The sequence below is a fragment of the Carassius gibelio genome, chromosome B17 (assembly GCF_023724105.1).
Source record: "Carassius gibelio isolate Cgi1373 ecotype wild population from Czech Republic chromosome B17, carGib1.2-hapl.c, whole genome shotgun sequence".
Taxonomy (NCBI): Eukaryota; Metazoa; Chordata; class Actinopteri; order Cypriniformes; family Cyprinidae; genus Carassius; species Carassius gibelio.
Window position 1 is genome coordinate 17,563,153 of NC_068412.1, and position 21,143 is coordinate 17,584,295.

Sequence of the window (21,143 nt, forward strand, 5' to 3'; positions counted from 1 at the left end):
AGGTAGAGGACTGTTGTTATTTTTAACTAAATTATACATAAATAAAACCAAATAATAATAGTAATTTAAATAAAGATGAAAACAATGTGCAGTAAATATTACATGGAAAAAAACTAAATACTAAACTTCTAAATTAATTAAACCTATATGGAAATGTAAAAAACAATAAAAACTAAATCAAAATCAAATTTATAAAAAAAAGCTAATTTACTTATAAAAGGAAAAGCTAATTCACAATAATAATTAATACTATAGTATATAAATAATGATAAAATAACAGTTTATAAAGTCTACTTATATAAAGACTTTTGATGCTAAATTGATATTGCAATATTATAAACTCAATGGCAATTATTAGAAACAAAGATAAAAAATCAAACTTGTGAAATATAAAGATAATCATCAGCAATGAAAAACAGACTTTTTGAATAACCAATGATCTATAACAATTATGCGTAAAAGCTGCAATGAAGGTGTTTAAAAAGGCACTGTTAATTTTGAAGGAATACGATTTTTGTTAATCATCATCATAACCTCAAAAAAAACTTCACTTGATTAAAGTACAGTGTGAACCAGACTCTCTCATCTATACAAACCACAACCATATCATAATCACTTAAACTTGTAATTTTTATTAATAACAAAGTTATTTTTAATGAAAGACAATATGAGGATCTTTTAAATAGATTTTATTAGCACCTTGCTCATTTGTTGTTAATTCTCTGATTGTCCACAAAAGCGTATCAGGGTTATCTTATTTCAGTGTGAGAGTGTTTGAGTTTTTATTTTGGTGTAGGTGTGTATAAATGCGTCTGTGCTGCCCAGACTAACCCTGTGTGTCCTCTGTGCTTGTAATAAGCTAATTAATAACGGTGAATTTGACATTTCAGAGCTTGATTTGTGAAACATTAAGGGTTTTGGTGTTTCTGTGCTTTCGTTGTGTGTATTTGAGGCGTCAGTGTGAAGATTATTTGTGTCTGAGGAATTTTGTTTGTGTTCGTGTGTGCAAATTGTCTTCTTAAGCTGTGCAGAAAGCTGCAAACTCAGTAACAGAACAAGATGTCCACCAACACGAAGTACCCTGAAAAAAGAAAAACACACTGACTATACAACTACAGCCCAAAAACACGGGTATTTGTAGAGAAGTTATAGACATATGATCATAAAAGAGACCTCTCCATCTCTCTTAGTATGCGTGGCAGTGCAGTTCGCATGTCAGAGCTGCAGCTGAACTTCCTGCCAAAAGGAACATCACACAGCACTGCATCAACTGCCCCATCTGCAAGAGGGATGTCTGAGAAACAGAAAAAGGAGACAAGTCCATTTTAGTTTATATACAGTTACATGCACACATTGGTGTCCCAAAAATGCTGGAAATTTACTCACCCTCATGCCATCCAATATGTAAATGTGTTTGTTTCTTCACTGGAACAGATTTGGAGAAATTTAACATAACATCAATTGCTCACTAATAGATCAGTTTAGCATGAGTGGGTGCCGTCAGAATGAGAGTCCAAACAACTGATGAAAACATCACAATAATCCACAACTTGACTCCAGTCCATCAATTAATGTCTTGTGAAGTGAAAAGCAAAATGTTTGTAATGAACAAATCCATCATTAAGATGTTTTACTGTAACTTCAAACCGGTGTGTCTGGCCAAAACAAGATAACACTGTTTTCTCCAGGGAAAAAGTCATATGTGACCCTGGACCACAAAACCAGTCTTAAACGTAAATTTTTCAAATAAATAAGTTTTCCATTGATGTATGGTTTATTAGGATCGGACAATGTTTGGCTGAGATACAACTATTTGAAAATGTGGAATCTGAGTGAGCAAAAAAATCAAATACTGAGAAAATCACCTTTGAAGTTGTCTAAATGAATTCTTAGCAATGTATATTACTAATCAAAAATTAAGTTTTGATACATTTATGGTAGTCCAAGTTCACATATTGTCTGAATTAAGAGAGAAATACAGATCAAGCACTGTTTACAAGTGAAAACAATACAGAACCATTCTAAATGAATATGAAGGTGGATTTTGATGTGAGAGAACACCAGAGGATGTATTTACACTGGGGGAGGCATTACTAAGGATTATGGACTGGTGTTTCGGCCAGAAGCGAAGGATTAAAATAATGCTCCTTAATGATGGATTTGTTTCTTAGAAATACACAGCTTTTCACTTCACCAGACATAAACTGATGGACTAGAGTTGTGTGGATTACTGGTGGATTATTGTGATGTTTTTTATCAGCTGTTTGGACTCTTATTCTGACTCCACCCATTTACTGCAGAGGAAGCGTCGGTGACCAAGTGATGTAATGCTACATTTCTCCAAATCTGTTCTGATTAATAAAGAAACTTACATACATCTTGGATGGCCTGGAGGTGGGTAAATTTTCATCAAATAATCCCTTTTGGATGAGCTACTCCTTTAAAGCTCTAGTTTTAGTGCAGCTAGGCGGTGCTTTCCTGTTATCCAGACGGCATCAGGATGCAATAGCATGAACATTAACAATATAGTCACACAAATTTCTGAACTGATCACAAAATGTTTTCAAACCTGTTTACAGCTGATTTTATTACTGTTTACATGTGCACAGAACACCTGAAAGCCGACACAAATTTAAGTAGGCTAAACAGGGTCAGAGATGATGAAAGGGGAGAGAATTTGTCCAAACCCATGGCAGAAGACTGAATTAGCTGCACTCTTCCTTCCATTCCAGATGATTTGACGTTATCTGCAGCTTTCTGCAACTGCAACAAGTCTGTATCCATGCCTAGAAATACAGCATTCTGAAGCCAAACACAATGTATAAAGTTAGTCAGATGTGAATGGTGTGTGTGAGAATTTGCATGTGATATTTAGAGTATGTGATTTGTGTTTACATACTGAATACTCCTGAGCTGCTTCTAACAACACAGCACCAACTCCACACATTGGGTCTAAAATCACACAATCATTCAGCTGTGGAGAGAGAGTGAGAGAGAAGAGCACTGAAACTATGAAATGCTAAAGTTTCATAGCTTTAATTCAACAAATCGATTCAACACAAAAGAGATATTCATAATGTTACAAAAGATTTATATTTCAAATAAATACTGTTCTTTTGAAGTTTCCTTTCATCAAAATGTATCATTGTTTCCACAAAAATATTAAGCAGCACAAGTGTTTTGAGCTTTTGAATGGTAATGTATATTCTTAATATGCTAGTCAAGATAAGGACTTGTCAGGTATGAACACATTTCCACTTTCACTCTAAGGAACTAGAGATACTGTGCTAATGCTGCTGATTTAATGATTCTACTGTGTATGTGCGCATTTGCCTACTACAAGTTCATTCTAGACCTCACCTTTTTAGGGCAAAGAGAGCTCATGGCCCAGGCTATCGTAGAACGTAACCCGTTGTGTTTCATATAAGATCGACTAGACAGAGGATGCCTGAAGAAACCACACACTGCATTAGATTTTAAATTGACAGACTTCCAAATGTTATATGGGCAGTTACTTACTTCAAGAGAGGGATGCCTACAATGCAGTGGTCATCGCTTAAATACACATTTACCTAGTTAAACAAAGAGACAACCAAAATAGTAGCATTTAAACCACCACAGCTAAAGTAATTGTAAACATATTAGTGCATATGTAGTATTTGTTTGCATGCATTTATGCATAAACATTTGAATGCCATGGTTCAGTGTGTTTATGCACTTATTGTATTTTATATTTTATTATGTAAGTGTGCATACCTCAAAAACAGGATCTCTTAGGTCCACCTTCCACCCAAGATCTTCTTTGATGGCCATCCCAATGATACGACTCAGTCTCTACACATACACACAGAAACTGAATAAGTCAGGATTATAAATGGATTAATATTTTCATCAATATATAATCAAATTTGAGACCACTGACGAAAATGCTTATTTTTAGCATTTGTTTTTACATTTTATAATTGATATCATTGATATTGCATAACAATTTGCATGTAAAAATTAGCTTAAATCCTTTATGATGTCTGTTTATTACAAGGTTTAAATTAGACTGCATTTTAGATTGCATTATACAGAGCACATTAAAACATACCATGAAAAAATATTACAAAATAAACACCTGAGAGGTATAAGAGCGGGCAATGACTCCACTACATCGGCAGCTCACTCTGAAGGATGGTGTGTTCATACACTCTTCTTCATCCTCTCTCTTTCTCTTCTGTCCACGCTGCTTGCTGCTCTGAAGCTCTTGTTGCAGGGCTGTCCAGGTTAAGAAGGTCTGCCTCCAAATGTCTGGATCTCCCACAACTCTCTGCTTTATAACAGCAGCTGCCTTTGCTATTAAAAGAAGAAAAGGGAAGATCAGTCAGTAAAATGGGCTGCATGTCAGTATAATGTAGTACACTGGTTCTGATCTCTTGAATGCCTACAGTAAATAGGCAAATGATCTACTGAAAGTCTCTCACAACCTGCTGACTGAAGTGTGATTTCCATTAAACAAATAAGACTTAATCGAAGGTTCACAGTACATTCACTAAAATGTTTTCATGACAGCATGGGCAGTGATTATTTGCACAAGTAGATTTTTGTACACTAAATAAAAGTTGCTGGTTTTTTTTTTACTCTTTACTATGTCACCTGTTTTAAACCAATCAGAACAGTGAATTCTCCTTCATTCACACCTGGGTTGTTGGGGAGTGAGAGGGCTTCGGATTTGCGTAGGAGGATAAACAGTCTCTCTGCTGACTTGAGTTGTGTCACGGTTTGTAGATCAGCATTGCTGCAGAAAAAAACTCTACCTGGAATCTGCTCCACCTGACACAAACAAAGCACACGACAAAAACACAAATAACACATCATCATGGGAAAGTTGAGATATAACAGGTGGATGAAAATACACATGCAGAACATCTTTAGAGTAAATTATCTAGTTATTTACTTCTGCATTTCATTCTTGGTGTGAAATAGTGAATAACCTCAATAAAATGCCGTATAACGTACTTGAGTGGCGCAGAGTTTGTGCTGTAGCTCCTCGGCCAGCAGCTCCTCCATCCCCGCTCCTGCAGTGCAGTACAGCCGTCTCATCATCACCACGAGAGCGTTATAGTCACTTTCTTCTTCTTTTTCTGTGGATTTAATTGCGGGTTGAATCTTACAGTCAGTTTTTATAAAAATAACACAATAAATACAAGCGGCATGCGACTGTAAACACTAATTTGCTCTTCCGGGTTCACCCGCGTGTCAAAATTAAACCTCCTGTTCCTGACTTTCTTAATATAGGTATGAAACTTTGACAACAAGCAATATTCTTAACACAATGTAATTTTTCTAAGTGTCTTGATGTTTCAATTCATTTTTCGCTCTTATTATTTAGTTACTTATTTTTTATTGTCCCCACTTGTTTTTTATTTACATTTTATTTATCGTATTTAAAGAATTCAGCCTAGTCTTCATTTCAAAAACAATATTGTGAAGGGTTTTGTGGTATTGCCACCCTACACTTTTATTTTGTCACATTTCTCACTTTCAGGGAAGCTATTAAGTATACAGCGCCTCTCATGGCCATGCACACAGTTATCAGATAACACCGAGAATGACTTCCCATGTCGTAGACTAGATCATCTCTTTTAACTCACATGTAACAGAAACAGTATTTAATGTACCTCGGTGGTAAATATGCTAAAAACACACCAACCTTTCACATATATGCGAACCCACTCAAGCTATTAGCCCCCAGCGGTATGTCGTGCAAGTAAAGTAAAAGAACATAGCAGGTTCATCGAGTAAATTTATTAAACAAAGAAACATGATAAGGATTTTGTTCAGTTTATTGCTGTGAATATTTTCCATGACCATAAAAAGTAGTTTTGCAATGGAAAAATGTCTAGTAGGGACAATTTTCATATAACAATGTTTAATAAATGAAAAACAAACCACAAATCAAAACGAGCAAACTCATTTACATACTGAATCAGTTAACCTAGTATACATTTCTTTTTTTATTTAACGTCCATTTTGTTTTGTTTTGACATCTTTCCCATGTCCATCAGTCTGTATGTCCACAGACAGGTGTCCGGGCAACATCTTTTATTCAGATCTACTTCCTTGCCACTGTACTCAGCTGGTCCCTGATGCGACCCAAACCGTCTATCATGGTGTCCAGTGTCTCTTTGCTCAGCTCCATTGTAACTGTGGACTCACTTGGACCGCCGCTAATGCAAGGAGTGTCCTGGAGCTACACATAAACAGAGTTGTGAGAGTGATTTTGAAGTTTTATTAAAACATTACTTTAAAACTTGAATAAAATATTTAATATCAGTTGAAAAAAACAATATTTTATTCTTATTACAGATAACTATCTTTATACATATCCGATTAGCAATAAATGTAAATTACAGCATATAATATGGCTGTATCTTACTTTCATTTGCAACAGACAAGTTGGCACAGCCATACGACTCAGGGAGTCTGAAGCCGTTTTCATGTCCACTCGCCACTCCAAATCCACCAGCTTTGGCAGTGAAACTATAAAAAAAATACATATGTTATAACTTCACAGCACCAAAATGCTTTCATTATGGATCAGATGCAAAGAATAAATGTCATCAACCATCTTGTGATACGATGAACTGTATTATCATCTCACTCACTTTGACTGGACAAAGCTTCATTTCTCCATGTGACACTAAAAATATTAACACCAAAAATCAGTTAGCAGGGTAAATTACTCAAGCAGATTTCTGTAAAAATATTACAGATATATCCACCTGTTTTCCAAAAGAATTTTGGTGATCAGATTCTTCAGGTTCGAGTGGAATGATTCTGGGAAAATTGGCAAGATCTGTTCTGGAGAGGTTAAATTCTGGTACACAACATGATGCGAGAGCATGTGAAAAGCTGTCAGCAACTGTAGATTAATAAAAATAAAGGAAATATTAGCACAAGCAACATTTAAATGAATTTGTATGCTTTACATTAACATTAATCCATTCAATCCCACCATCAGTAACATTTGTGACTACAATTTACTTTTGAGTTAGGTTAAATTTATGACCAGTAAATATGTTGAATAGATAACTAATTGAGTAACATAAAACACACATACACTTTGATTATGGTACACTTCTTGAACCAAAATACAACCGATAACAATTGTAAACAAACAGAGCTGTTTACTGTTGTCTCGGAGCTGGAATATTTGTAATCAAATAGACTAAATGACACGAACCCACCTGCATCGCTTCACTATTGGACACAGAGAGAGCATTCGCAGTTTTTTCTACTGTAGACTGACACTTGGAGGCTCCGGCTGGGTAGCTCTCTGTGCAGATCTGCCGAACTGCATCTTTAGACGGAGCCTGAATGAAGAGTAAATAATGACAGAATACACTAAAGCTCAGTCTAGTTAACGGACATTTACACAATCTATATGGATAAGTAACTGATAATGTATTATATTGCATACCTTTAAAAGCAGCTGTAAAGCAGTGAACTGATCCTCTGTAAGAAAAGCCATGTTTCCGTCTGAAAGTCGCTGTCACGTGAATTCACGACAGAACCCAGTGTCAAAATAAAAGACCCACTACACGGAAATACCTAGTAATTTGTTGACGCTCATGTCATTACCAATACTAATTTAGAGCTAGATTTTCTGTCAGGCTTTTAAAATATCCTTTCATAGCTTTCTAATGTCCTCGAGGGGCACAAATGCTCCAGAAGTTTCCCCCTGACTGAAAAGATTTTAAAATTAAGTAATAGAAACATTGTTCAACTAGTCGTGACAGCGTAAAAATAAAAACCTTTTTAGTTACAATGCACAAACATACAACACAAATAGAGAGGTGATATTATGAACTAGCACATTCATCATAGGCATTAAATATTTTTATAGTATACACATGCATAGTAATGCCCAAACTCAGTCCTGGAGGGCCGAGGTCCTGCAGAGTTTAGCTCCAACCTGCCTGGAGGTTTCTAGTATGCCTAGTAAGAGCTTGATCAGCTGCTTCAGGTGTCTAACTGCAGATGGATCTAAACTCTGCAGGACAGCAGCCCTCCAGAACAGAGTTTGGGCACCTCTGGTGTAAATAAACCAAATACTCAACATGGATGTTGTATCAACTTTTAGAAGAACAGAATTTGAGTAAATACTGAACCATTTTCAAAGGAATTGATCTTTAAAAAAAATAATAATAATAATCTTTTATAAAGGAGCCACAAATATTTAATCATGACACCAATTTATAGAAAAAAAACAGCACTTCTAGATTGTTAATCCAATGAAACAACCAACTCAAGACAATAGTTTCTATAAACATTTATTTTGACTGACTGCATGGACAGCTCAAACAAGGACACCATACTGTTTAAGAACTTCAGTATATTTTGCAATCTTGCTCTCCACATTCTTTTCAGCCTGCTTGGTTAGCTTGATCTCAACTTTCTTCTTTGTGTAGCGCAGCTTGGCCTTCTCCTTTCTCTTCTCCTCCAGAGTGGCGGTGATGGCCTGGTACTTCCAGCCAACTTCATGGGCCAAACGTCCAAGCACGGCAAACTACAATGAACGAGAGATCAGAAATACAATGTTTTTAAACCAAAAACAATGCAGAAATCTACAGGTTTTAAGCATTCAAGCAGGATAAAAGGAATCTGATGCTTTTTGTCTCAGCTGGTAGTGCATGAAGTGGACTCATGGTCGTTAAACTCATAATTATTGTAGAAAAACATCACTGACAAAAAGCAGTTTCAAATATTGAAGAAAATTCCACAAAGACTCACTCTGCGTGTTGGCTTCAGACGCACAATCTTGAGAGCAGCTGGGACGACCATACGCTTTCTCTGTGGAACACAGATGCAGATGAGATGCAAGAAAAGGACAAGTTCTCAACTCTAGAAGCAAAGAGGTCTCAGTTTTGAATAGAATTTGTTCTCAGCCAACAGTCAAACAAGGCGGTTTATAGTCATCATCGACAGTATTTATTTGTGAAATAAGTAAAGTCAGAATAAGCTACCTTGTCATAAGGAGGAGGGATGCCATCAAACACCTTCAGCCTGTCCAGAGCAGCCTGACCCCTCTTGGTTTTATGTGGAAGCATACCTGCATACCATAAAAAGTCAATATTCAATCATCTACCCATTGGCTGAAAGGGTGAAAATTATAACTGATGATTTGTGACATTCAAACTCAGTAGTCAGATCCGTAGATTGCTATCATCAAACTGGAGTCAGATTCGGGATAACGGTATTCATCATTGTTTAAAGTGTCACCACTGCAAAGTGTGTGATAAACAAAAAAAAGATCTCACCTCTTACGGTCCTCCAGAAGATTCTGCTGGGAGCTCTAAAGTGATACGGTCCACGGGAAGGGTTGGTGTTCATCCTCTTGCGGAGGAAGGCCAAGTACTTCACTGTGCAAACAAAACATCTTGTTTACCACCAATTTTCAATGGTTTCACATTCATAAAGTCAGTGCATTGAAAACACAACATACTTATAGGTGGTCAACAAACTTACGTTTGTTGCGGTAGAAGTTGCCAGAGATGTTGATACCCTCACACCTCACCACCACAATTTTGTGGCCTGTAAGGAGAACATTATAAAAAAAATTAAAAATTCTTAAAACATTCCATCTAATGTTAACCGATTCAAAACAATGATGAACTGTTCTTATTTATGCGATATGGCTTTTTAAACACTAGACCATTAACCTCTTAAAAAGCATAAACTTACCCAGCAGCACTTGCTTGGCCACAATAGCGGCAAGACGACCGAGTAGATGGCCTCTGCCATCAAGGATCAGAACCTAAGAAATAAAACCACATTTCTCTTATTAGTAGGGGTTAAATTCATAACTCCATATGCGTTCATCACAACGTTGCTTTTTGTCTCAGATGGTAGTGCACGTAAAGTATTCTCATGGTCGTTAAACTCGAATACTAAACTGTGGTTGCGAACTCGTCACCGACAAGAAGCACATCTGACATGCGTTATCAATTTAACGCAATCAACAATTTTTTTAAACATTGTGGTAATTTCGTGTTAATACAGCAGGCTGTGAGCTTCGCTCAAAGGTGCAGTAATTCAGCCCACTACGGTAAAACGGGCGTCTATTTAATTAGGCCTAAACGATTTCATGAATCCCTAACGTTACTTAATTAACGTAACATGTTCTGAGGACACACGCAGTTTGTTTTTAGGAGTACCGGAGTATGGACAGCAACTCAAGTGCTGTTTTAGTAGAACCACGAGTGTTACGCTCACTACAGGCCTGTAACTTCCAGCAAGACAGCATGCGCGATTACACACGCATTTCTCTCCCAAAAATAATAGCTCTACCGGGTCTAATGGAGTAACACTATAACGCATATAGCTTCAGGTAACGTTACCTACACATTATCCCTCAAATAGTACATTCCTCACTAAATAAAAGCGAGATATCACAATATAAATCGCACCGCTCGAACGCACCTTATTGAACCGGTCCGCCATGATGTGGGAAAAGAAAGACACGCGGGGCCGCCCGATCTAAAAGTCAGGGGCGTGGGCGGGGCTTCACGCGTCATCGGAAATGACGCAACAGACTCTCTGCTCTTCAGAGGACGTTTGTAATCCGATTATTTATTTCTACTGCCATCAGCTGGATGGCATATGTGCTACAATGGCTCTTCAAATGGAGCAAAATTAAAAAAGGACCAATAATACTGCATGTTTTGGATGTTCCTATAATTTAACACACCTAACTAAGCCTAACTGGCTCATTAGCATAAATACATGATATGGGTCTATCAGAAATACAAATATCTAAAACAGGTGTCACCAAACTTGGCCTTGGAGGGCCAATGTCCTGCGGAGTTTAACTCAAACCCTAATCAAACACCTCTGAACCAGCAAATCTATATCTTACTAGGTACACTTGATGTTTAGGCAGGTGTTGATAAGGTCTGCAGGACACCAGCCCTCCAGGACCGAGTTTGGAGACCCCTGATCTAAAATATATATTGCAGGAGACCTCCAGGAATAGGGGATGAACATTATTTTATTTGGTACAGTTTGCTCTAAATACAGTGTAAACTATAAGTATCTTATATTTATTATTGGTACTTAAATGAATATTTGTTCAGTAAACATTATTCATACCAAAACATATTTCATATGAGACACCATTTCATGTTTATTGTCAAGAGGAGAAAATGTACTGATTTAATACAAATGTATATTTTCAGTGTTCCAGCCATATCTGTATAATAACATGCTTTCATACGTGAGAGCAGAGATCACAAATGCTTAATAAAAATAAAGCATCTATAATTATTTAATCACATTTCAAACATGTGTGGGATATTTGTCTATGAAATGTAATGTAACGATTCGCCGATCTCAGTCGTCTTGTTTAAGTTTTCTGATTTTGCCCTCATGGCGACTGATTTCCTGTTGTAATCTCTCAATTTCCTTTTGGTGGTGGTCGATTTCTTCCCGGTGGTGTTTTCTTAGAGCAGCCAATTGTTCTTGCTCTTTTTTCCTATGAGGGTGATAGAGGGGGGAATAAGACATGCAATAAACTTTTAAGCAGCTTTCAAATTGTTAAATAACTCCAAATAAAACCTTCTTAAGTAAAAAAGTGCATACAACACTGTTTGAGCTTTTTATCTGCACATAGGAGAATCAAATATTGAGGGCTGATTTTGCTAATAGTACGCTGGCCGAGAGAGCTCAACACACTGCAAATAGAAAAAAACACCTGCAAATTAAGAAACTATCTTCATCAATTTGACAACATGTGCACTGCAAATGCTCACAACACAACCAAATAAACCACTTCAAAATACACGTAAAATTTTTTTTTATTTGGTTGTCTTGTGACCATTTGCAGTGCGCATGTTGTCAAATTGATGAAGTTGTTTAATTAATTTGTAGGTGCTTTATTTATTTGCAGTGCATTTCTTTTTTTTATTATTATTGTGAGCGTTTGCAGCGCGTGTGTTGTCAAATTGATAAAGATGTTTTCTTGATTTGCTGGTCCTTTTTCTATTTGCATGTGTTTTCTGAAGTTGCAGCGCTTTGAGCTCTCTCGGCCACCGTAAAATAGCCATATCAGCAGTAGAGATCTAGTATGAGCGATACAATTCACAATGGGCTCAAGCAAAACCACTCACTTGAAGTACATCTCCTCCTCAGCTGCTTGTTTCTTGCCAAACGCACCTCCTGCCTCCCTCACCGCACCTCCACCGCCGCCTCCTTTCCCAGCACCTTTACCCAGTTCTCCTAGCTTCATCAGAGGGAGAGAAATTGCACAAGATAGAATAGTTTATTACTAAATAGTAACTAGTTCATTGATTGACCTTCAGAAATTAATACATTCTTTGAGCTATATTTGTGTGTGTGTGTGTGTGTGTGTGTGTGTGTGTGTGTGTGTGTGTGTGTAAAGTATATGCTGACTCTACTGCTCCAAAAAGTTTGCAAGCTCAAAGAATGGATAATTATCCTGAATGTAAACAGAGGGGTCATAACACAAGGGCATACTGAAAGCGCTCCAGTTGTGTTATTGCGTTAAAACCATAGACTATATTATAAAAACAGGTAAAAACGGTTGATAGCTACTTGTAATCGACGCTGTACGTTAAAAAAACATATAACGTGTTTAAAAACAAACACGTGTGACGAAATACATTGGTAACAGACTGACATTGCGCGGTACAGGTAAAATAATTATATTTTAACTTTCGTAGGCTAAAGAAAGACAAAAATGTTCAAGAAATTCATATCTACCTGGTCGGACGACATCCTGATCTGTGTGGCCAAAAAAGTCCTTACATTACGGTTTAGAAATCTAGCCATTCTCTCTTCAGGCGATCATGCATGTAGTGACATGAGTGTGCGCTCCTGTCACTGTAACTGGCTCAAAACAGGACCGTACCATTATTATGGAAAATAAGTGAACGCTGGGGAAAAACACTAACATACAATGGTATTATGGTGTTATTAATAAGGTTTGTTTATTCTATTTTTTTAATACTGTACAAAATAAGCTTATACATTATATTTATTTACAGGAACTGACAGTGGTACAGTCCATAACCGCTGAATGCGCGCTGACGTGCGCTGACCCTTTCTTTTACTGTCTATGGCGCTGACAGACGAGTACAACCGCAAACAGGAATTTCACATTGTTCTATATGTATATATATATATATATATATATATATATATATATATATATATATATATATATATATAAATAGCAACTGGCAAGCCGTTTTAGCCTAAAATACTCCCAGCGTTACTCGTCGCAATTGCATTAGAGAGATCTGTAATTCAGTTTCTACTAGTAGCAATTATCATATAGAGAGCTCTACTTTACTAGTAATTCCTATTAGAGAGCTCTCTAATTCAGCTGTTAGTAATAATGCAATTGCTGGTAAAAATGCAATTACAAGTGACCCTTGGAATCATTTAAGCAAAAATGGCTTGCCCTATATGTCTATGCAACTTCGCAAGCATGTACAGTTGCAATCAAACATATTCAACCCCTTTGACCTGCAAGACATTCTGCTGGCATGAAAAAAAAAAAAAAATCAAATACAAATAAAAAGTGAAAACAATTTAAACAAGGCATTAGAAAACTATATTAAGAAGTTTATTAATACCATTTGAGTAATTCGGAGTAACCAAAAATATTCAAACACTTACGTACAAATGTATTAATTCCCCGAACATTACATTTTGTATATAATTTTTTATTCTTGATAACCTACAATAAACCATGCCTCCAACCAAATATTTTAATGAGTTTTAAATCTCTGAAGACCTAACAGCCACTCGAAAACATTGACAATATCACTTTTAATATACAACTATGCTGTTATAAATGCAAGAAGAAAAAAAAGGATGATCAGAAAAGCTAAGATTTGTAAAATATTAGTCTCAGGGTTTAATGTTGTATTGCAGTTGTATGTATCTTTCTATGCAGATTAATAAAAAGCAAATATCTCAGTTGAAAAACAAAATTATGTAAATCAACATTCATATTTGCAACGTAAATGTACAAATGTTTTTCTCTTAGATAATTGTGTACCCCTAAAAGATGTGAATAGAGCAATTAAAGAGCCTGCGGATAAAAAAGAAAGATTAAATGGAAACATAAACAAGCTTAAAGCAAAGCTGTTGTGATCTGTTTTATTCATAGTGACAAAAGTTAATCTTTCCAGTCCAAACATTCCATATGTCACAAGACATATTCCTTGTGGAGAAAGTTTGAACATATACAGCCAATATAACTCTCTCTAAGGATTTATTATGGTTTAGGGCATATTTTCAACAGGTGGGCATTCTATGGACTATTCAAGCCACTTCTACTCCACATTAATCCATTTACATATCGGTCACATTAAAAGCTGTGAGAGTTCTACATTTTGACAGGATTGCATGCCAAATGTAACATTCTTAATGTGAAAACTCACAGAATCCTCATGAATGCAGTTTCCGCTAGTAGAACTGTTACTATTAAGGGCTTCAATTCTCTGAGGAAAATGTGACAGTATAATTTTTCTACACATATTCTCATAGCAACATCTTGCACATACAGGCACAGAAATAAAATTAACTAAATTAAACATTTCTAACCACTTATTAAATATTATAACCTGGCCCTTGCATGTTGCTTATATTTCACAAAAATTAATATATACACAAACGTTCAAACACCTTTAATTGGTAAAAAAAAAAGTACAAAATAATTTCAAAAGTTTGAAAGAACTCAAATTGAAATAGACATTTTAATTGGCCTAACTGAGCCAAGTGAGTTCAGAATAGAAGTCTAATTGGGTAGTCCATAACATCTGTCATCTGATCCATTTCACTTCACTATATTCTGGACAGTCTTCATTCCAGTTCCAGACATTAAAGTACACCAGCTGGCACTCAGTATTAAACCTCTTGGTAAGAATCTCTTGGTTTCATACATTACTAAAAGCCCCTCTGAGATGTTTAACCTCCCCTCTCTCACGGTTCAATCGGATGACACAAAATTAAAGTAAAAATGCATGGATCTAAAGAACCGGAGGGGGTAATTCACAGTTAAAATGTATAAACAAATTAAAACAGTCAAAACTATATCAAGAACAACTTCAAAAGACTCAAAAATCATTAACATCTTGATAATCTGAAGCCATCTTAAATCAATTTAGACTTCTTTCCAGGAGATGATAACAAACAAACGGCAAAACCCAAATATTTAAGAAGAGGAATGGAAATAAAAGAGAAAGAAGGAGAGAGCAATAGGCATTGATATCAGAGGGCCATTAGAGGCCGACAGAGACCCTTTCTCGGGGGAGTGAGTGGCGCCCCCTTGTAAAGCCGTCAGTCTTGCTTGGGTCCAGTGAGGGCTCTGAGCCGCTCCAGCAGGGGAGGATGGGAGTAATGCCACATAGAGAAGAGCCAATCTGCTACAGGGAAGCCTAGGTTGTCCTTATTGAGCTTGATGAGAGCAGAGTACAGCTCAGACGATCGGCCCATATTGCGCGCAAATGCATCTGCCTGAAATTCAAACCTCCGGCTCAACACCGTCAAACAGAACGACAGCAGCTGAAGAGGGAAAAAGAAGGTGAATTGGATCAGACACATCTGAATACCCAGAAAAGGGTTGTATTTAGATTTCTTTACATTTATTACCATATCAGCATCACAGCTATTACATGGCAGGCAGATACAGATTGAACAAATGATAAAATAAGTACAGATATTTACTTGGAGGAAAAAAAGACTACATTTTATATATCCATCTTTATCAATTATTCTTTAAATGTACTTGTGATAAATACTTTGTTTTTTTCTGAACCCATTTTAGACAATAAGTACTTCAAAGTTTGTCTTGATAAAATTCTTTGTCTCATGACAAGTTTTACTGACAAGCTAGTGCTACAAAATTATATTTTGTACTTTTAATAAATGCCAATCTCCTAGATTTAATCTAGTATATCTATACGACACCTTGTATACACTACTTGATTACCCTAAACACTGACCGTGTAGTTTGCAAACGTACTGTAATGTCCTGCATGTAATTCTAAGCAAAGATATTCACATAGAAGTTAGAATAAACATTCTTATCAAACAAATCCTCATGCATTTTTCAGAGAGACAGAAGAAAGGACAGAAATGCAAGATGTACCTCATTGTAAGGGGAGAAGATAAACTGAAAGATGATCATCAGCCCGATAAGAGTTGGTTGGGTGTCATGAAAGCCAAATGCAATGAAGAGCTCTTTACGACCAATCAGGACAGCAAAAAGGAAGAAACACAGGAAGGAGTTCATCTGTAAAGAAACAGGGAGCCGTTAACATCCTCAAATTTTGGTCCTCGGATCACGCGCCCTTAAAGTTCTGTGCCTTCGATGTGTTATGTTTTTTATCAGCTACTGTCAACCTGATAAGATTCTACTTGGACAACATTGCAGAAATGTGCGGTGACAAAACTACTGATATAGCAGCTCACCTGGCTGATGACAATGTTCTTGACTGTATGGCCTAGTTTCCAATGCCCCAGTTCATGTCCAAGAACTGCCAGAACCTCAGGGTTACTGCAGCCCTGTTTCTTGATCTGAATACAGACAAAAAATGTAAAAAAATAAATAAAATGTTTAATCTAATTTGTTAGTGTTCTGGCTCTGACCCTCTGACCTTTGGTTTGGACTTGCTCTCATTGCCTGCTGCTTCATTCTCCTCTCCCGTTCCTGGCTCTTTCTCTCCAGATTTATTTAAAGGAGAGTAATCTTCCAAAAGAGTGTCGAATAGCACAATGCGCTTGTTTTTGAAGAAACCATAGAAGTACGCATTACTATGGGAAGATCTCTTTGAACCTAGAAAAAAAAAAAAAGAGCACAGATATATTAGTAAAAGGGTGATTATATTCACATACATTTATAGTTCTATAGAAAGTAATACAAATGAAAAGACGAGTATAGTTTGCTGTACCTTCCACTACATAGATCTTGGTGAGGGGGAAGTAGATGGACTTTGACATGCTCTCAATCTCACTCTTCAACTCTCCATCTGGCAGCGGAGTGAATTTATCAAACAGAGGGGCGATGTAGTCTGCATAGATAGTCACCAGAATCTGTAGAGCAAAATGAGAAGGACAGTGTAAATCTCTTTTAATTTTTCTCACGGATAACACATTCAGCAAAAGCCAGGAGAACTGACCAGGGAGACGATGAGTGTGAAGAGCCAGGCATAGATGAAGAAGTAATCACCACCGATCTTGATGATGTAAAGGAGCAATGATGTCACTGGCAACAAAATACACTGAGTCACAGCAAACTTCTTGAGAGCGTCTTTCAGGAAGAAACCCACTGTCTATAAAGTAGGGACAATAGAGACATTTCAGTACATCTTGCCATTAGTTTTATTCCAGCTATGACAGAAAATATATATGAGCAAGCCTTTATCTACCTGCTGGTTGAATCCATGCTTCTCCTCAATAACAAAAGTGCTGTAGAGACTCCAGGGAAGGCCAGTGAGAGCACTGAAGAGAGTCGCCAACATCAGGAACACCAAAGACTGGGAGATCTGAAGGAAAGAAAACCATCTGAAATAATGCAGTACCTTCTGAAAATGTTCAGAATAGTATGCTAGTATAATACTCCTAAAGTACAGCGAACAATCTATTTTTTTTTTTGACTAATAATTTGATTGGACTGCCAAAAAGCAAGACATTTACACACAAAAGCCTTAAAAATGAAAACAACCACTATTGTTTTCAAAATGTTAACAGGACACCAATCACAAGCTGAATGATGAGGTCATGTGATAATAGGATAATACCTACTGCTTCACAGTGTATACTGTACACTATTCAGCATGTAGTATGATGGGGTTTCATTCCGAAACATACATAACATGACTTTTACCTAGAAGTCAATGCCATTTGCTGAAAATCAGAGCAGGTCTGCAGATTTGGCCTAGACAGAAACCTGCATATTGTATGATTAGCTCCAAACTACGATTCCATCCAGTTGGAGAGTATCAAACATGTTTTGAGCCAGTTTAAGGACACGTTATTTTCATTTGCTATGCATCAGTTAGCAACAAGTCACATGTTTCTGCATGAGTCTGTTGTGTTTGGAATAACTTGAAAGTCTGGAGGTGTGTGATGATGCCTAGATTTTTCTGTCACCATTTGCAAAGTTGACAAGCGTAACATGCATAATGTTTTTAAAGTTGTTCAAAAGTGGTTTAGTGTATTGCAGCCTTCAGTTTCACAGAGTCTAATTTAGCTGAAGTTACATGAAGAGGAGTAAAAGCACCACATAGACATGAGAAAAAAGCATACTGACAATTGAGAACAAAACGGATTACCAGTTAGAACTAGGACATTGAACAGGAAAAATTTGGCTGGCCAAAATTGACACAAATTCTAGATAGATTATCTAAACACACACACAAGAAGAGTATTTTTCACCAAAATGTTTCCAGAGAATAAACATACCTCATACTCTGGACCAAAACCAAAACGAGCGGTGAGAATCCCTGACACTTTCCAGAGGAACGGGATTCCTCCCAGGAGCAAAATCAGCTACAAAACAGAAATAAATTAAACAAGAGGAAGCAACAGTTTAATTTTAATTGAAACATTTAATTTGACATGAAGCTCACCGTGCCCTCTGCCTCGGAGTAGAGTCCAGACCAGAAGCCAAAGTTGCTCTTGTCCAACTGATAGAGGCGAGACTTTTCAAAGGTCTCTGAATCCATTATCTTGCCCAGCTCAGTGGGCACATGCATTGTAGTCCTGTAGATTTTCCTCTGTGAAAAGTGAAATATGTCTGTTTATACAAGAGTATAGTACATAGAGTAGTGCATCATTGCAGTACATTACTCTTCATTTGCAAAAAGCTCTAAGATGAGATGGGTTTTGATATATAAATTTGGATTTTTACAAAAAGTCTACAAATTAGAATAGAAAATCATAAATGAGTATCTGCCTTTAAATGCTTTTCGCAAACACAACCAAGATAAACAATAACGATATTCTCACCTGTCTATATGCGAGGTAGGCCTCCCAAATATACACCGTCCATGAGAAGACCAGGACAGCGTAAAAGATTTTGTCTTCAACTGGTAATTTAAGAATTTCCATCAGCATTATTACGACTTGGTGTTTATTATTTGTTGGCACCGTTAACTAGATCCGGGATATCCAGTGATTCCGCTGTCTGTCATTCAAGGCAACAGATAATCTTCGTACCTATTCTAATCCAATACGAGACTTGAACCTTACGAGACTGTGTATGTGGTAAGTCCATATATTGAACAACTACAAACAGTAATTCACAAATAATGATAACTCATGCTCTATTACTTCCTTTCCCATTCATGGGAAATAAGGTGTAACCAGAAACTGTGTTCGACCGGACACAACATCAGAACGAAACGCGTTCCTGAAATGCACGGTTCAGAGATTTAAAATTCACCTTTTATGAGATACCGGTTATAATTATAGATAAACTCAATTTACACAAGCAAATATTAATCAAATCCTATGTTTATATAATTAAACTATTCTAATACAGTACAAGATTGATAGTCATGGCTAAATAATAAATACACAGAAATTATTAAGAGTAATCATAAAAAGAACATTTCTCAGACACTTTCGAAATATAAATGCACGAGTGTGTTCCTTTTATCTTTGGGCACTTTTATGCAACCAGGTTTTTATACTTATTTTGTTTGTTTTCTTCAACTATCACTAAACTTTGATGCAATTTGTATGAGTTATCTGTTAGTTTACAGTATCATTCATGTACGAAAGCTAAATAAAAGTATTTCCAATATTTTCCAGTTTTGCAATGTGTTGCAAACGTCAAAGCGTTCAGTTCAAAACTGTTGAATTTGCTTCCACATCCTCGACAAAAACGTCGTTGCTTTGTTAGACAAAAACAATGAAGAACAGTGTGAGCAGCGAGTCTGTGGCCGTGATTACTATCCAGGGAGTGACCCTGGTCTGTTTCCATAGACACTACAAAACACTCTGGATAAAACCGAGCAATGGACGAGGATCCGTCTGCTGAGGAGGTAACTCGCACCTAAATTATAATAGTAACTTGTGATTCCTACTTCTAAATGTACGCAGTAGAGATACTCAATTTTTTTCAAACATACTGCAAAGCTGCGACATAAATTACTTTTCATTCACAGACTACATTTGTTGTGGATGAGATTACCACAGTTATCAAAGAAGTAAGAATCTACTACATCACCACATTGTGTAGACATGGAATCAGTCTTCGACAGTAAATTAAATTACTTTAATTTCAGGAGTAAATACTTGTAAATGATCAATATTTTACTTTGCAATAATCACTTTTGTTTTATGGGTTATTTTGACAACAGGCTGTTGAAAGCACCATAGGTAACAGCTCTTACCAGCACAGTCAAATCAACCAGTGGATGTCAAGCATTGTAGAGTCAAGTCTAAGCCAGCTAACTAAATTAGGAAAGCCTTTCAAGTACATAGGTATGGTAAGAGGCCGTTAAAACTACAATAATACTTATGCAAAAGGTACATACCTGTAATTTCCCCCCAGATTTAATCTCTTATGTTTGTTCACCCAGTGACATGCATCATACTCCAAAAAAATGGGGCAGGTTTGCACACTGCCAGCTCGTGTTTCTGGGACAACAGTACAGATGGTAAGACATATTGTAAGACTGGGCAAGTATTTCAGATTTCATTTTCTTACAAAATGGCCCAAATCCAAGCATAATCGAGAAATTGCTTTGAATGAGTGTTTGTTTTTCTACAGGGAGTTGCACGATACGATGGGAGAATAAAACCATATACTGCATAGTTAGTGTTTTCGGGCTTGCCATTTGAGGATGAATATCAGCATGCAGGCCTGTCTCCTGTTCAGTGGTTTCCAAACAATTTTTTTTAAGCCTCATAAACAAGCAATGATGTCGCGGTTTAATTTGAATAAAACTTGAATAAATTTATCTGAAATTCTAATTCTGCATATGCATTTTCTTAGTGTGTGCATGTATATATCTATATCTATATATATATATATATATATGTATATATCTATCTATATCTATATATATATATAACATAGATCTTGTGGTGTCATTTACAGTGATTTCTCTGATGTG

At 36.5% G+C, this 21,143-nt stretch overlaps 6 protein-coding genes and 3 non-coding genes across 9 annotated transcripts; 1 reads left to right on the forward strand and 8 right to left on the reverse strand.

Annotated features, from left to right (window-relative positions):
• Positions 1-672: 672 nt before the first annotated feature.
• thumpd2 (THUMP domain containing 2) lies at positions 673-5,640 on the reverse strand. Its single transcript, XM_052580682.1, has 10 exons — positions 5,002-5,640; positions 4,683-4,815; positions 4,121-4,338; positions 3,757-3,834; positions 3,520-3,572; positions 3,361-3,448; positions 2,900-2,974; positions 2,688-2,802; positions 1,174-1,294; positions 673-1,081 (listed from the first exon to the last, which is right to left on the reverse strand). The coding sequence occupies exons 1-10, from the start codon at positions 5,086-5,088 to the stop codon at positions 760-762; spliced, it is 1,290 nt and encodes a 429-aa protein (XP_052436642.1). The 5' UTR covers positions 5,089-5,640; the 3' UTR covers positions 673-759.
• A 170-nt stretch (positions 5,641-5,810) lies between these two features.
• On the reverse strand, positions 5,811-7,599 carry commd9 (COMM domain containing 9). The gene is made up of 6 exons (XM_052580685.1): positions 7,466-7,599; positions 7,233-7,358; positions 6,768-6,907; positions 6,651-6,685; positions 6,422-6,525; positions 5,811-6,235 (listed from the first exon to the last, which is right to left on the reverse strand). The coding sequence occupies exons 1-6, from the start codon at positions 7,514-7,516 to the stop codon at positions 6,098-6,100; spliced, it is 594 nt and encodes a 197-aa protein (XP_052436645.1). The 5' UTR covers positions 7,517-7,599; the 3' UTR covers positions 5,811-6,097.
• A 703-nt stretch (positions 7,600-8,302) lies between these two features.
• On the reverse strand, positions 8,303-10,572 carry rpl13a (ribosomal protein L13a). The gene is made up of 7 exons (XM_052580684.1): positions 10,468-10,572; positions 9,730-9,802; positions 9,514-9,579; positions 9,306-9,407; positions 9,012-9,097; positions 8,779-8,838; positions 8,303-8,554 (listed from the first exon to the last, which is right to left on the reverse strand). Exons 1-7 carry the CDS (start codon positions 10,486-10,488, stop codon positions 8,345-8,347), a joined length of 618 nt encoding a protein of 205 aa, XP_052436644.1. The 5' UTR covers positions 10,489-10,572; the 3' UTR covers positions 8,303-8,344.
• On the reverse strand, positions 8,659-8,737 carry LOC127976855 (small nucleolar RNA Z195/SNORD33/SNORD32 family). Its single transcript, XR_008157977.1, has one exon. It is a non-coding gene; the product is annotated as a small nucleolar RNA Z195/SNORD33/SNORD32 family (small nucleolar RNA).
• On the reverse strand, positions 9,182-9,257 carry LOC127976856 (small nucleolar RNA SNORD50). Its single transcript, XR_008157978.1, has one exon. It is a non-coding gene; the product is annotated as a small nucleolar RNA SNORD50 (small nucleolar RNA).
• On the reverse strand, positions 9,881-9,968 carry LOC127976854 (small nucleolar RNA Z195/SNORD33/SNORD32 family). The gene has a single exon (XR_008157976.1). It is a non-coding gene; the product is annotated as a small nucleolar RNA Z195/SNORD33/SNORD32 family (small nucleolar RNA).
• Positions 10,573-11,145: 573 nt separating the features above from the next.
• Positions 11,146-12,914, reverse strand: atp5if1b (ATP synthase inhibitory factor subunit 1b). The gene is made up of 3 exons (XM_052580686.1): positions 12,766-12,914; positions 12,153-12,265; positions 11,146-11,518 (listed from the first exon to the last, which is right to left on the reverse strand). Exons 1-3 carry the CDS (start codon positions 12,832-12,834, stop codon positions 11,377-11,379), a joined length of 324 nt encoding a protein of 107 aa, XP_052436646.1. The 5' UTR covers positions 12,835-12,914; the 3' UTR covers positions 11,146-11,376.
• Positions 12,915-14,158: 1,244 nt separating this feature from the next.
• On the reverse strand, positions 14,159-19,375 carry zmpste24 (zinc metallopeptidase, STE24 homolog). The gene is made up of 10 exons (XM_052580341.1): positions 19,027-19,375; positions 18,648-18,794; positions 18,481-18,567; positions 17,445-17,561; positions 17,196-17,348; positions 16,968-17,109; positions 16,674-16,852; positions 16,489-16,593; positions 16,166-16,309; positions 14,159-15,579 (listed from the first exon to the last, which is right to left on the reverse strand). Exons 1-10 carry the CDS (start codon positions 19,132-19,134, stop codon positions 15,355-15,357), a joined length of 1,407 nt encoding a protein of 468 aa, XP_052436301.1. The 5' UTR covers positions 19,135-19,375; the 3' UTR covers positions 14,159-15,354.
• Positions 19,376-19,579: 204 nt separating this feature from the next.
• LOC127976140 (dynein light chain Tctex-type 1) lies at positions 19,580-21,000 on the forward strand. The gene is made up of 5 exons (XM_052580342.1): positions 19,580-20,066; positions 20,190-20,231; positions 20,385-20,508; positions 20,607-20,684; positions 20,798-21,000. Exons 1-5 carry the CDS (start codon positions 20,040-20,042, stop codon positions 20,866-20,868), a joined length of 342 nt encoding a protein of 113 aa, XP_052436302.1. The 5' UTR covers positions 19,580-20,039; the 3' UTR covers positions 20,869-21,000.
• Positions 21,001-21,143: the final 143 nt, after the last annotated feature.